Below are 13,550 nucleotides of genomic sequence, written 5' to 3'. Positions count from 1 at the left end.
GAACTTCCAAATCACAGATACAGTCTTGATTAGTGAGGTTGTACATTTGAGCAGGGGGTCAGGAACACAGACAAAACACACCGCCTTCACCTTCATTCTGCACCATTCCCTTTACAAAGGTTTCAGTTCAACTCTACGAGATGAAGAAGGACATAAACTAATAAAGGACTACCTGGACATCAGACTGGGCTGGAGAGGGAACACTAAGGCTGCTTATAGTCTGGGACACAGCTAACTTTATTTTCTTGAGGAAGGTTAGGTCCTTCCAGTGTTTGCAGCAAGATGTTGCATATCTTCTTTAAGTCTGCAGTGAATAGTGCAATTATCTTTGGAGCCATCTGTTAGGCAGCAGCATCAGAGCCAGTGATTCAAAGAAAGTGAACAAACTGATAAAGAAAGCTGGCTCTGTGCTGGGACTGTTGGTGGCCCCTGGAGCTGATTGTCAAAGAGAAATGCAGCATGAGCTCCAAAAAATAATGGAAAACACTTCACATCCTCGGTACAATATACTGTTGAAACCACTGGGTATCTTCAGTTGGAGACTTGTTTAGTTTTACTGCAATGAGGGTTAGTACAGGAGGTCAGCTCTGCCCACTTCAACTTTACATTGACTTGTGTGTCCAGAGAAGGCTTTTCTTTCTGATGAAATGCATAATCTACTGTACCTACCTCTGTATTTGTTCTTATTATCTTCTTACTTTTATATATGCATCTGGTCAACACTGAAACAGTTCAATTCATTTCCTTTTGGGGTTTTTGATTCAGTTCGATATAGAAACCCCTTTAACCTCATTTGTTATTACTGTACCACTTGCTATTCATGGACACACGGCACACTGCAGCTTGAGAGCCATTCCACCTTGGCATTTTATGGTAAATGTTGTTTGACTTGACTTTTAACTCTCCTGGTAGACTCTTCAGTTTGCTTTCAAGTGTGTATGACATTTCCAGGGATCAGATGGAGGTAGCAGTGAAGGCGTGAGAAGTATATGCCATGAAGTCAAAAGTGTGCGTTTTACTTCAGCACAGACGTCTGGTAAATTAAATCTGACTCAGAAAGCAAGAAAAGCACCTTGCTTCTTTTTTTTTTTTTACTGCCATTGTATCCATATGCATCACTTCTCATTCCTAAACTCCTTCTGCTCAAACAATGAACAAAATAAATAAATTAAAATAAATAAAACTCTAAGCGAGCCACTTCAGTCTTACTCAGAATGCTTAGCTATTACAGGTCCTTGAGCTTACAGCATTAATGCAGTCAAGTTGACTGACTACCAGACAGAGAAAAAGAAAAAAGAAAATAATTAGTGTGATGATGAAAATCCTTCTAAGGTTGTTTTGAAAATCGTATATGCTGTACATCTTAATACAGCTCCTTCAATGAAATACATGTTGAATATACTTATTAGTACCTCACCTCTATATATATATATATATATATATATATATATATATATATATATATATATATATATATATATATATATATATATATATATATATATATATATATATATATACGTATATTGTCAAAAAAACTTAAGTTAACTTAAATGTATTCTGGAAAAGATTTTTTCAAAAACACCTGAAATGACACAGTGACACATTCATTGTCACTGTGACTGTGTCTGTAATCCTGAAATATTAATGCGTAAATGACTGTGCATAATTGTGATATTTATAATGCTTTGGATTAATTGAGCTTTTCTCTTTCTTTGCACATTTTGAAGCATTATGATGTTGCCACTGTGGTTATTCTTGAAATGTGATAACAGGAGACTTATAACTGATGTGGTCCAGCGTAAGCATCAGCACACTGAACTTAGCCGTGGGACTGCCGCACCATTAAAACGCTCAGAAATACGGTAAAAAAAACACTTGATAAACTTAAAAAAAAAAAATTATATTGTCAAACCTGTTCATATGTCACTGATTGAGCAGATATTTAAATATCAAGAAGCAGCAGAATACACGTGAAGAAAATTTTTAAAAGTAATACTTGTCTTGTCAGCTTGGGCTGATCCTTATCGTGAACTAACACGTTCTATTTTGAGGACATAAACGTGTCAATGGTTGCCTTCTTGTCAACATAGCAGAAGTTGTGGGACACTTGTTTGGTGCATTTTTGGTCAAAAAAAGGAGGATAGTCTGTCTTTGCCTTCGCCAGTGATGAAATAGTATTTCTCAGGTTAAACAGATGACAAGAAAAATTGGCGGAATTGTGTCTAGATTTTAGGATTGACGAAAAGTAAAATCTGGTAACTGGGTTGTAGCAAGTAAAGTTTGCTGTCCTCATTTCAACAAGTCAGGGACATTTTTAAACGGAGACAGCCTTTATGACTTAAGTATGTGCTTGCTGCAACAAGAAGACTGTTTTCAAATTCAAATTCATTTATCCCCAAACGGAGATCAATTATTGCAGTAGTCATTTAAGTCTCTTCAAAGACTTATTATAAAAGGTTATTCCTGTGGGCAGGAAGGATCTCCTGTAACGGTTTGTGTTGCAGTGGATCAAGAGTTGCTGCAGCAAGCTGCCACCATGAGCGGCGCTGTTCTAGAGTAACAATCTGCAGGAAGCTTTTATAATATTACTATCAGAAATTAACACTGCAGTATGACTTATAGTCAACATATATCCAACAGGGCCACACAGAAAAACACACGAGTAACCATTCATGCCACACTCATTCCTTTGGCCAATTTGGAATGGTTTCTATATCAAAAAACCCAACATGACTTTTGGAGCTGTGGGAGGAAACTGAAGTAGACCTGGCAAAAGGAAATAGATATAAATCCTAATCAGTGTTCTGTAAAGTTCTGGCATCAACATAAATATGTGGGACCTAGTCCAAGGTGCACAGTGCGAATGTAACATGCACTGACAGTGCAAAGAGATTCAGATCACATTCAGAGGAGGTCTGATCTGCATATGATTAAACTATTTCAGAGGAGCATAGTCTGCATATTGATAATTCCCCCCAGATGAGGCATGGAAGGTGCAGCGCTCTGTATCACTGGGTAAAAAACAAATCGTTTGGTCTTTGCAAATAGACCTTTTAATGTTTTAATTTACATGTAAAATGGGGATGTGACATCCATTCATTTTAAAGCCAGGTGCCTACAGTACTGATGCTCTTAGAGCTGCCCACTCGTGATCAGATCAGACAGGGCATATGTTAATATCAGGCCTCAACAGGGCCTAGGGGTTATGGGTTGACATTTCCTAAAGTAGTTTATGTCTGTGTGATGTCTGTGCAGAATGCTCTAACAGCAGGGTGTTGTGTCAATCACAGACTATCCCTGGCTCAAGAGCTTTCACTTCACAGACAAAAATTGAGCTCTCAAAATTCTAAGCCAGGTGCCCTCCAACGGTCAACATATCCAGTTTAATCTAGGGAGATGCTTCTTTTTTCAGTGTACTTAACGATCACTAGTGAATTAACTAAGCATCTGAAGTTGTTTACCCACTCATCTTTTCATGTAAATCTTATGACACTGGTAGACATTGCAAAGGCCTAATAGTCTTCTCCTCTGTCCGCTTGTTTCTTATCCAAGTCCTTTCTCCTTTCATTGCGCTGCTTCTTTTCAATCCTGAGTCCCTCTTTGTTTGATTCTTCCTTACACACTCTCGTACCCTTCATCTTTTCACCAAATGAATCTTTCTAAACTGCATTACAGAACATATGATCTAACAACTACATCAAAACCTTCCTGTTTTAACAACAAATAATTTCTAAAGTGGTTTAGCTGCTTTTTGAGAGGATCTACTGGGATTCAGACTTTCGTGTTTGTTTCCAGAGAAGGATGTTGTACATAGATTGTTTCCACTTAACAAATCCTGCTTGACTACACAATGGATTGTGATTAGATTAAAGCCACACTGTAAGAGCTTTTTGTTTGTGTTAAAGTGGGTTTTATGTCCGAGAGTGAAAATGGCCAAAATGGGGCAATGCGTTCTTCATGAAGAACGGCATGGACATATAACGGGCATAATGTAGGCGCCATGTCCTTAACAACCCAGGCAACATCCATGATGCCTTCATACACAAGCACTTCAACCCTTTTCACATCGAAGACATCCTCACGAAGCTGCCATTATTCCCCTTTGGTATATGAACACAGCAGAGGTGGCGCCGCATTGTTGCTTACAAAGAGCGGGGTGGTCTTGCAGGATCAGCTGTGTGGGACAGGTAAGGTCAGTGCACCTCTGTACTTACAATCAGGACACCTATGCACAATGAAAACACACCAGGAAGAACATGCTAATCTGTGCAAAGATCTGCTGAACATTCATGTCTTTGCATTTCCCTCATACTTATGTCAGGGACCCTCTGCTGTCTTCAGCCTACTGAAGTGTAGCTAGTGCCGTGAGCAATCGGGCTGGTGAATCATTTCACAGTTCACTACACATAAGCCAAGAATGTTCAGGATGCACGAGGCTTCACAATATTCCACCATTCCCTAACATGTCAAAACAAATGAGTAGATTATGTCATCCATAATGACAGCAACACCTCATATCATTCATGAAGACGTTTTCTACAAGCATACAAGCATTAAAAAATGTCAGTTTGTGTTACAGTCCCCTTTGAGACAACTCTGGGTACAGCCTCAGGTACATTACAGCAAGTGTGAATGAGTCAGATTTGTCTTAATGGGGAACTCTGTGCTTTATTGCATATAAAGATGAACCTGAAGTCATGTAAGTCTAAACTACTTTATGCTCTTTAGACATACTGCAGTGTGAAAACTAGAAGGTTACTGTGTTTCAACAAAAGTGCAATTTTATGTCCTGTGTAAGTGGACACATAAGGACCACTGTGCTATACGATTGTAACTTAATTATATGGTAAAATGGAACACTTAAAGTGAAAACCAATAAGTGTAGCATAAGAGGTCCACCTAATGTAATCCCATTATAGCTCCATCATATTAGAGAGGTGAGGAAAGTGGCAAGGCATATATTTTTCATCAGGGGCTTCTGGCTATCACTGAAAGAGGACATCAGGGAGCACATTTTGCTGGTCTTTGCTCGGAAAACACACGGGTATTGGAACGTGATTGTTATAGTTACAATTTGTATGATACACATTAAAATAAATGTACCGGTATTATGACACACATCTACAGCCCCAGAAAATGCACTTCAGGGATGCATTGTGTTGCGCATGACCATGAGGCTCATGCAAAACCTTGGTGTACACAGTCAGCTATAACTTCCATCAATCCACAGATACAGAGAAAATATAGAAGGAAGCAAATGTAAGTAGAAACCCATGTTGTCCATTATAAGCTGAGAGGTATAAAAAGGGTGAACACTTTGAGAAAATAACAGAGCTTCACTTGAATAACAGCTATATGTAGTTTTAAAAGAAACTACATGGCAATAAGAAGTATTACTAATGCTAAAAATTGCCACAGTTATCAATGAAAAATGATCAAGGTCAGGAAACCATCTGCTTCCTACCTTCATTGAGTCCCAAGTGGATGGTCCAGTAGTTCTGCAGACACTGCATCTCCTTTTTCATGCCCCTCTTACAGCGGCAGTCAAACAAAGGGCTATCCAGCAGCACTTCCAAGGCAGCCTGGCACTCTCTGTTGTTATCCAGCATGGCTTCCTTCTCCTTGCCCACAAGGCACTGGCGCATCACCCGGTACCGAGAGCTGCAGCGAGAGTCCTGGTTGCACATGTCACTTGCCTGGATGCAATCCACCCATTCTGGCTGAGCCTTGGATCCAGATACGGCTTTTAGAGATGCTGAGGCCCCGTTGGCCAAGGACACTGACAAAGTTGATGGGCCATCCCAGGAACTTGCCTCCTCATCTAGTTGGGTATAAGAAGACACGTTTTGAGTTCAAAGAGAGTAGGGCCTCAGATAGTGAAGATATGTGAGGGATTTTTGTATTAAATGTGTGCATAAGGGAAAAGTTGTGAATCTTCTCTTTATTTTTGTTTCATTCATGCATCAAGCAACAAGTCCAGTGACAGATGACATGTCATGGAAAAGTGTATTTCAGTGTAGAATAATTTAATACTTTGTAACCCATGTTAATCTGGTAAACCTCTGTGGTCTGTCTCGTTTTATATATATGTTCAGTATTCAAATAAAGTGTCTTACTTCCGCGGACATAAGTGCAACTAAAGCACTAAAACAAACTAAACTGATCCATGATTCTTAAGTCTTACTTGAGACTCAGTCACTGTGGAGTCATCTAATCAACCCCTGTCTAGGGGACGCCTAATCAACAATTACACTTCATTTGGATCTACATAAGCAGAAAATTAGATTACAGCGAGTAAACAGTGATCCATAGAGCAGAGACTTCAACGTTTCAACGTTTGACAGACTACGAGATACGAACCCACCTTTGCACACACACCGAAGTGCAGACAGTTCTGGTGAAATGACAAGAGAGACCCCTTGTGGTGACATTGTGAATTGAGCTCGACAGAAAGCGGGGTGTTCTTTCAGACGGGGTTACATGAAGTTAAGAAAATATAAGTTTGTCATTTTCATTCTCACGTGACCGCTGCTATTGTTAATGTTTATCATACTAATTATAAACGTGGTGGTGCTGGGGGAAACTACGATGATAGCGATGATAGAGATGATGTGACTTAAAAAAAAAAAAGAACCTTCACATATTTCTCTTAAATGAAAGCTTTGTGATTCTAAAGAAAATACATTTCAAAAAGGTATATTGGGTTTAAATGAGCCATTAAAGGCCCAAGTGACTCACTAACATTCATATAAATTCGGTATGTTGCATTATAGCCTACAATAAATATTATCACTATAATCGGTCATTTGGTTCTAAAAACGAAAGCCAGTCAAAATGTTAGTGCTCATTTTAAAGAGGTTAACCTTGAGCCCTTGAACAACTCTATGACCAAACTGTCCATGTCCATGTTAAATGTTTCCCTTGCTGCAATCACTGGTGGTGCGACGATGCATTTTCAATGACGCACAAAATTCACAATTGGCAACAAACTGTGCCTTGTTATTTGTAGGTATAGGTTATATGTCACTTCTTACCTAAGAGCAGGAAAAAGGTGCAGACGCACATCCACAGGGTGCCAGACTTCATGTTGGACTCGGCGGCAACAGAGATGAGTAGCTCGGGCTCCAGTTAGACAAATATCTCCACCTCTTGAAAGGTTAATTCCCTTCTCTGAATCCTTGACCCTGGCGTAGGCTAACTGTGGAAAAATCAATATCCTCATTCAACCCCAATATAAGCCCACGTTCCCCAATACAAAAAAAAAAAAAAAAATCCTCGACGCGCAATAAAAATGATAATCCACAATTCTTTGGACTAGTTAATTAACTACAAACAGATAACAAAAATCCCCTAAGACTCGAAAAAGAAGGAAAGAAATCAAACAATCAGCCAGTTAGTGAATCCATGAAAGCAGTTTGTTAAGGTCCATGTACGCAGCGCTCACACCGACAAACTAGTGAGACTTGATGTCTCCGCATTATAAGGGGCTGCACGCTCCTCCTGCCCCTTGAAGACAAATTGTCCCTGAAACAGTTCTTAAACTGCCTTGAAATGCATTTTCCACTATACCAAACGAAGTAGAAGAACTAATTTTATAGGTGTAAAAATCGCGGAGTAAATTTGTATTTATTTTCTCTCCCCAACACTGGCTCCCTCGCAAAGCTGCGCGCTCCTTTTGAAGGAGTGAACGCTCCTTTTTTCAATGTGTGCGTGTCGAGGCATCACAGCGCTTTATACAGAACATCACCTCTGTCCGCCGGCAGAGGGCGCTGCTGGAAGCTGTTCATGTTGGACCTAGTGGCACACAGTCTGCAGAGAAGTCACAAATGTCATCCTTCAGGAAAAATAGCTCCATTGTCGTTGAAGTTTCCTGATGGGGGAGGATACAGCTGGAGTCTGGCATGTGAAATTGTGACGGCACCTCATGGTCTTTATTTTATTTTTTAAATTCCCGCGGTACTGGATTTTCTGTGAAAGCCCACATTTTGTGGAACGGCTCCATTATAACATTCTTACGTGATTACTATCTCTTTTATAGTAGAGTCTTTACAGCTCTGCTCAGTATTCAGCTGCAGAATAAAGGCGGCTGCAACTCCAACTGCTCTAGGAATGAATTACGAAGAAATAATAACTGCCCTGGCTCCACTCATTGCAAGAAAATCCAGTCTGCCATCTCACAGTGAATCTTTTATTGAAGAGTTTAGGAAGGGCTCTTGGTCTATTCATTTTTGTATGACACCAGAATTTTCTTCAAGCCACAGATGACTGCAAATTATTTTTAGGCACAGGGTTCAAAGGTGGACTGCAAAAATGGTGATGAAAATGTCGCCATTCATATGAACAATATCCTAACACTTCCTCTGTCCTTTCTCAGACTGAAAGAAATGTCAAAAAAAAAAAAAGATCTCATATCATAGACCCTATTTGTGCTCAGAGGAAATAGCTAAGCCTCGACCAGCAGAATCTGCCATTTTTCAAAGTGGCTTTGCATCAAACTCACTTTGTTGTGCGCCATCACTTAAATACTGGCCAGAATGTTGTAAATCTGTTCAAATCTTGAAAACAAAGTTTCCTTTTAGAGGTTTTGACAGTGACAAACTGCATGGCCACCAGCTCATAATGACGTTTGACTGTCAGCCCAGGCTCCCATCCAAGAGGGAAACAAGCTCACCATTAGATTGGCAACCTCAGCCTCATTCTGCCTTTATTAGGCCTGGCTTGTTCTCTCCCCTTGAGTTTGAATACTCTGTAATATGTAGACACCGCGAAGGACCATTATCCTCAAACTGCCCTGAATTAGTGCAGCAGTGGCCAATATAGCCTATTTTATTCAGTTTTTTTTTTTTTTTCAAAAGTAAAAGTGCACATTTCAAAACAAAATGTCAACCTTGTGCCATTCAAGCACTTATTTGAAATATTCGTCCACTTGAGTTCTTTTCCCCCCCAGCAGAGAACAAAGAACTGTAGAGAAGAAAAATACATGAAGTCAACATTGTGAGAAATATTCTCTGCGAGCACTGTGAACAAAAGAGCAACATTTGCATTATGAATTCTTATCGTGCATTATGTCTATTCACAAAAGTGCAATTTAGATGAATGCTCTATTTGCATTTTTTTCTTCTTGACAGGTCTGAAGCTGGATTTTATTCCTGTTGACATTGCAGGATTCTCCCCCTCTGAGGGTCTTTAATTGCTCTATTCGGACTTCATAAAGCATCTGCAGTTTTTTCACGTGTACAATTAGAGAGAGCCCAGAGAGAAACACACACACTCACACACACACACACACACACACACACACACACAAACGTATTTGCATGGCTCCATACCCACATGCTCTTTCATAAATAAGCATATACTTATGTGCAGTGGAAAAAGAGCGTGCTGACAGACACATAATCTATATGCCAGATAACTGTGCTGCCACAAGATAGCGCAAAACTGTGACAGCAGGGGATGACAAATCTGGATACAGAAGACATTGTTCTCAACATTGAGAGAAATCACTCCCTCTCTCTGAGAACTGTGTCTAATATGGTGAATATAGATAGCATCATTATACATTCATGGGATATAAAGTAATGATTCAGATAACATTCAATGGAAAACATTGTGCTGAATGGGAAGGCAGAGAGGGGGGTCTCAGAGTGAACACAGGTTTACCCTTGTGGGTCAGACAAGGGCTAAAATGAGATGGCCAACTTGCAGACACAGTTATAAAGTGTGTGTGTGGTTTTGACATTGACCTTAAGGCAGGGTGCTTGACCACTGATAAAGACCGACCCAGATGACTCCAACACATTAGGTCATAAAAGTCCTTAACTATCCAGAAAAACACACTGAGTGAGCGATTGATCCACATGCCTAAAGTCTCATCCGACTTTACAACAAATTACACGAGTGTTGAGCAACACTGGAAAGGCTTTGCAGATGCACACGCTGGGTGAATAAAAACTTAGCAAGCGATTTATTTGGGAGCAAAGGTTAACATACCTGTCTCTGCCGGTCAAGCCCACTGGAAAGGGTGCTAATGAAGCTGAGCAAACAATATGCTCTCTCTCTCCCTCTCTCTCTCGTTCTCACACACTCACACACACCCCACACACACAAGTTAAGCATGACTGATTAGAATGAGAATTATGGACTAATTAATATGTATCTTAAGAGACCTGTACAGCATATTTATGGGGAGATTGAGCCAAAGTTGAGCAGAGAGCGTGACAAAAACATACGTTTTGGTTATTCCCCAGGATGGAATACATTTATAATATAATTTTCTAATTAATTAGTTAAAACTTACTCTATAGCTCTATTCCATTCTCATTTTACTTAGTTCAGAGAAGAGACTGAAGATGAAGTCTCTGCCTGTGTGCACAGTTCAGTAATGATTCAATTAAGGCTGATATCTCTAAACCTTCACAAGAAAAATTCGTGACTAAAACCCAATTTTGAAATAGTAAATATATGAAGCTCACGATATATTCATGTTTCTGAGTGACAATACATTTGAAACCACCCATCTTTATCACAAAGTGCATGTTCCTCAAACTTTGTAGTTTGCCTTTGATTGGCCACTTTATTATGTAATTATTTTTCTCATTGTCTATGGTTATACATGTCAATGTTAATTATATTAGGAGCAAAACATGGCTAATGCAGTAAGTGCCAGTGAAGTCAATCTAGGATACATCGTTCCTCACAGTTTAATATAATGAAACAACAAGCTTCTATTGTTCACATACAAGCTCCGAAACGTCAGTGTTTATTGTCTATGACAACTTTGTTTTGGGTTGTTGTAAGTGGACAACACCAAATCATGATGTGACCTCTGTTAGACTCTCTGGAGGCCACTGACCAGTAAGATCCATTTGCTTTCCAGGCATTTCAGACCTTGTACATTTCTATCACATTACTTTGACAGAAATTGAATTTCCTCTGATGCATTTTTATGCATCCTAAGTGCTGTTCTTTTCTCCCTGGGAGTACTGCGTTTCCATTGGTTTGATGATGCAGAAATACTTCAAAAAAGAAAATATATATATATATATTTTAATGTCTGTATTGATTTTATTACATTGTTCTCCACCTAAAACATAAGTCCTTCCAAGTTGGTACAAATACCATGGTGCTCAACCCAGACTCTATAAAGTTATATTTTCATATAAGAACATGCTGGAGAAGTTTATCTGCGTGCCGATACCATAATGGACTCTGTCTTGTTAGCCTACAAAAGATTGCTATCATTCCAATTATAATGCATTAAGAAATGCACCAATGCATCAGTTTTCATCAAAGACTTACAAACAAATAGAAAGAGTCAATTTTCTTCTCTCTCTGCTCTTATTTCTTATCATCTGTTGTTCACAGCACAATGGGGTTACAAGCAATGACATAAAGAGTGGCATTCTATCTAGTGGAATACGGTTGTTGGTTTGGTTTCAGCAATTTGCAGCAGAACTGCAACTAATGGCACATCTAGCCCATCTCGCTAAACACTCCATGGGTCCCATATGGGATGTTGACAGGGACCTCAGCTCTGCCCAGCTCAGTGAAGGTCTTGGCATCGAGAACAAGTAGGAAAGTACTTTTCTCCTGAAAACATATAGAGAGAAGTTTAAATGTTTTATGTATAAAAGACAAATAAACAAACCAACTGCAGAACACCTCTCTCACTACAACGGTAGCAGAGTCAAACATCGTTATAAGATTTTTCAGAAATTGTATATATATATATATATATACATATATATATATGTATATATATGTATATATATATATATATATATATATATATATATATATATATATATATATATATATATATATATATATATATATACAATTTCTCTAGTTGTGTGCATTTTTTTCTGTATAAATCTCACAGCACACAGAGCAGCTCAGCCAGTTGTTCATTATGTATCGATCACCTTCAAGTTGGAGGTGGTTCAATCCCCAGCCCATCCATGTGTTGTAGTGTCCTTGGGCAACAACCCCATACAGCCCACGGTAAAACTCAGAAGTGTGAGGAAAATCTAATTAGACCTCATGGTTCAATAGCTTGAAGAACCACCATTAGCAGCAATAACAAGAAGTCTGTATAATGCTGTCATTGTGAAGGAACTCTAGCCAATCAGCCATTACAATGTTGCTTCAGTTCATTCAGGTTTGCAGACATTTGTTTGTCCACAGCTCAAGTCCTGCCAAAGCATTTATGCTTCGTTGATGTCTGGACTTTGATGGAAGGATTCCAATAATTTCTCTCTTCTTTTTTCAGCCATTCAGTGTGAGTTTGTTGCTGTTCCTGGGCTCGTTATCACTTTGGACGACCCAACGTGAGCCATGCTTTAGTTGTTAGATCGATGGCTTTACCTTTGGCAATAGATTCCTTTGGTATACAGAGGAGTTCATGGTTTACTCAACGACAACATGTGCCCAAGTTGCTGTGAAAATGCTCTCATCATGTTGGAACCGGACCTATTGTACTTCCAAACTGATGCTCCCAAACCACCAAAACACTAACTTTTATAGATGGCTTCTATTGATGTCACACCTGCTGATGATCAATTAATCAAGTGCAATTTACTACCTGCAGCTGGTGCCTACTTAGCATATTACCCTTTAGATGAAGGAAAGGTATATTTAGCATTGCCAGATGTATGATAATTATCGTATTTGTATGATCATTTTGACTTTGATAGTACGATGTACGATCAGTACTGTAGTTGGAAGTGTACGACAATTTCACAATGCCTCTCAAAAAGCAAATATTTCTTTAGGGCTGTTATTCACTATTAGTCTGATTTTAGTCAGATTCAACAGATTCATTTGTTGGTAAATGATCTGGTGTTTTAAGTCACGTTTTATTCATTTTATTCTCACTTCCTCTCTCACACAGACGTGCCCCTTGAGCCCTACGCTGTCGGCAAACTTGTTTCTCATTCAGTTGTAATGTTGTTGTAATGTACGATAATTTTAGCCACAATACGATAGTTTTAGCCTCTTTGTACATAGTTTTGTTTTTGGTATACAGTTTTCCTCAATGCGACAGTGTCATTTTTTTATGCAATTTTTTATTCATCTGATGCTGAATTTCTCCTATTTGAATACCTTTAAGGATCAGGGTTTTCTTTTTATGTTGACCTTATATTTAACATGTACAAAGGTTAATAACTACTCTTTCAGTGCTGTGTGAGTGTGAGTGTGAGTGTGTGTGTGTGTGTGTGTGTGTGTGTGTGTGTGTGTGTGTGTGTGTGTGTGTGTGTGTGTGTGTGTGTGTGTGTGTGTGTGTGTGTGTGTGTAAAACATAATCAGAATCATCTTGTTGTATTGGACCTTAGTATAAGTGAATACTAACATATTACAACTTTAACTTTCACTGTCAAATGTTTTACAAATGTCAGTATACATTGCAATAACTTACAAGAAAATTGATGAAGAACCGTTTGTTTGGAGCTGTTGCCAGGACAAATGCTTTTCTGTCTAAAAAGGACATGGAAGTACATCTGAAGTTCGTCAAATGTGTCTGAACAAATCAAAAGACGTCTGGT

The 13,550-nt window shown here is 39.0% G+C and overlaps 1 protein-coding gene across 2 annotated transcripts in view; it reads right to left on the bottom strand.

The window, feature by feature from the left end:
• The window catches only part of LOC133450373 (GDNF family receptor alpha-2-like), an 81,992-nt gene extending 74,303 nt beyond the window's left edge, over positions 1-7,689 (bottom strand). For both annotated transcript variants that reach the window (XM_061728938.1, XM_061728939.1), the window contains exons 1-2: positions 7,038-7,689; positions 5,468-5,824 (exon numbers count right to left, since the gene is read on the bottom strand). In XM_061728938.1, coding sequence (XP_061584922.1) covers positions 5,468-5,824; positions 7,038-7,089 — 409 coding nt within the window. In that variant the 5' untranslated portion in view covers positions 7,090-7,689. The remainder of the gene's footprint in view (positions 1-5,467; positions 5,825-7,037) is intronic.
• Positions 7,690-13,550: the final 5,861 nt, after the last annotated feature.

The sequence above is a fragment of the Cololabis saira genome, chromosome 9, assembly GCF_033807715.1.
Source record: "Cololabis saira isolate AMF1-May2022 chromosome 9, fColSai1.1, whole genome shotgun sequence".
Classification (NCBI taxonomy): Eukaryota; Metazoa; Chordata; class Actinopteri; order Beloniformes; family Belonidae; genus Cololabis; species Cololabis saira.
Note: the sequence above shows the minus strand (reverse complement) of the source record. Positions and strands in the feature narration are given on the sequence as shown.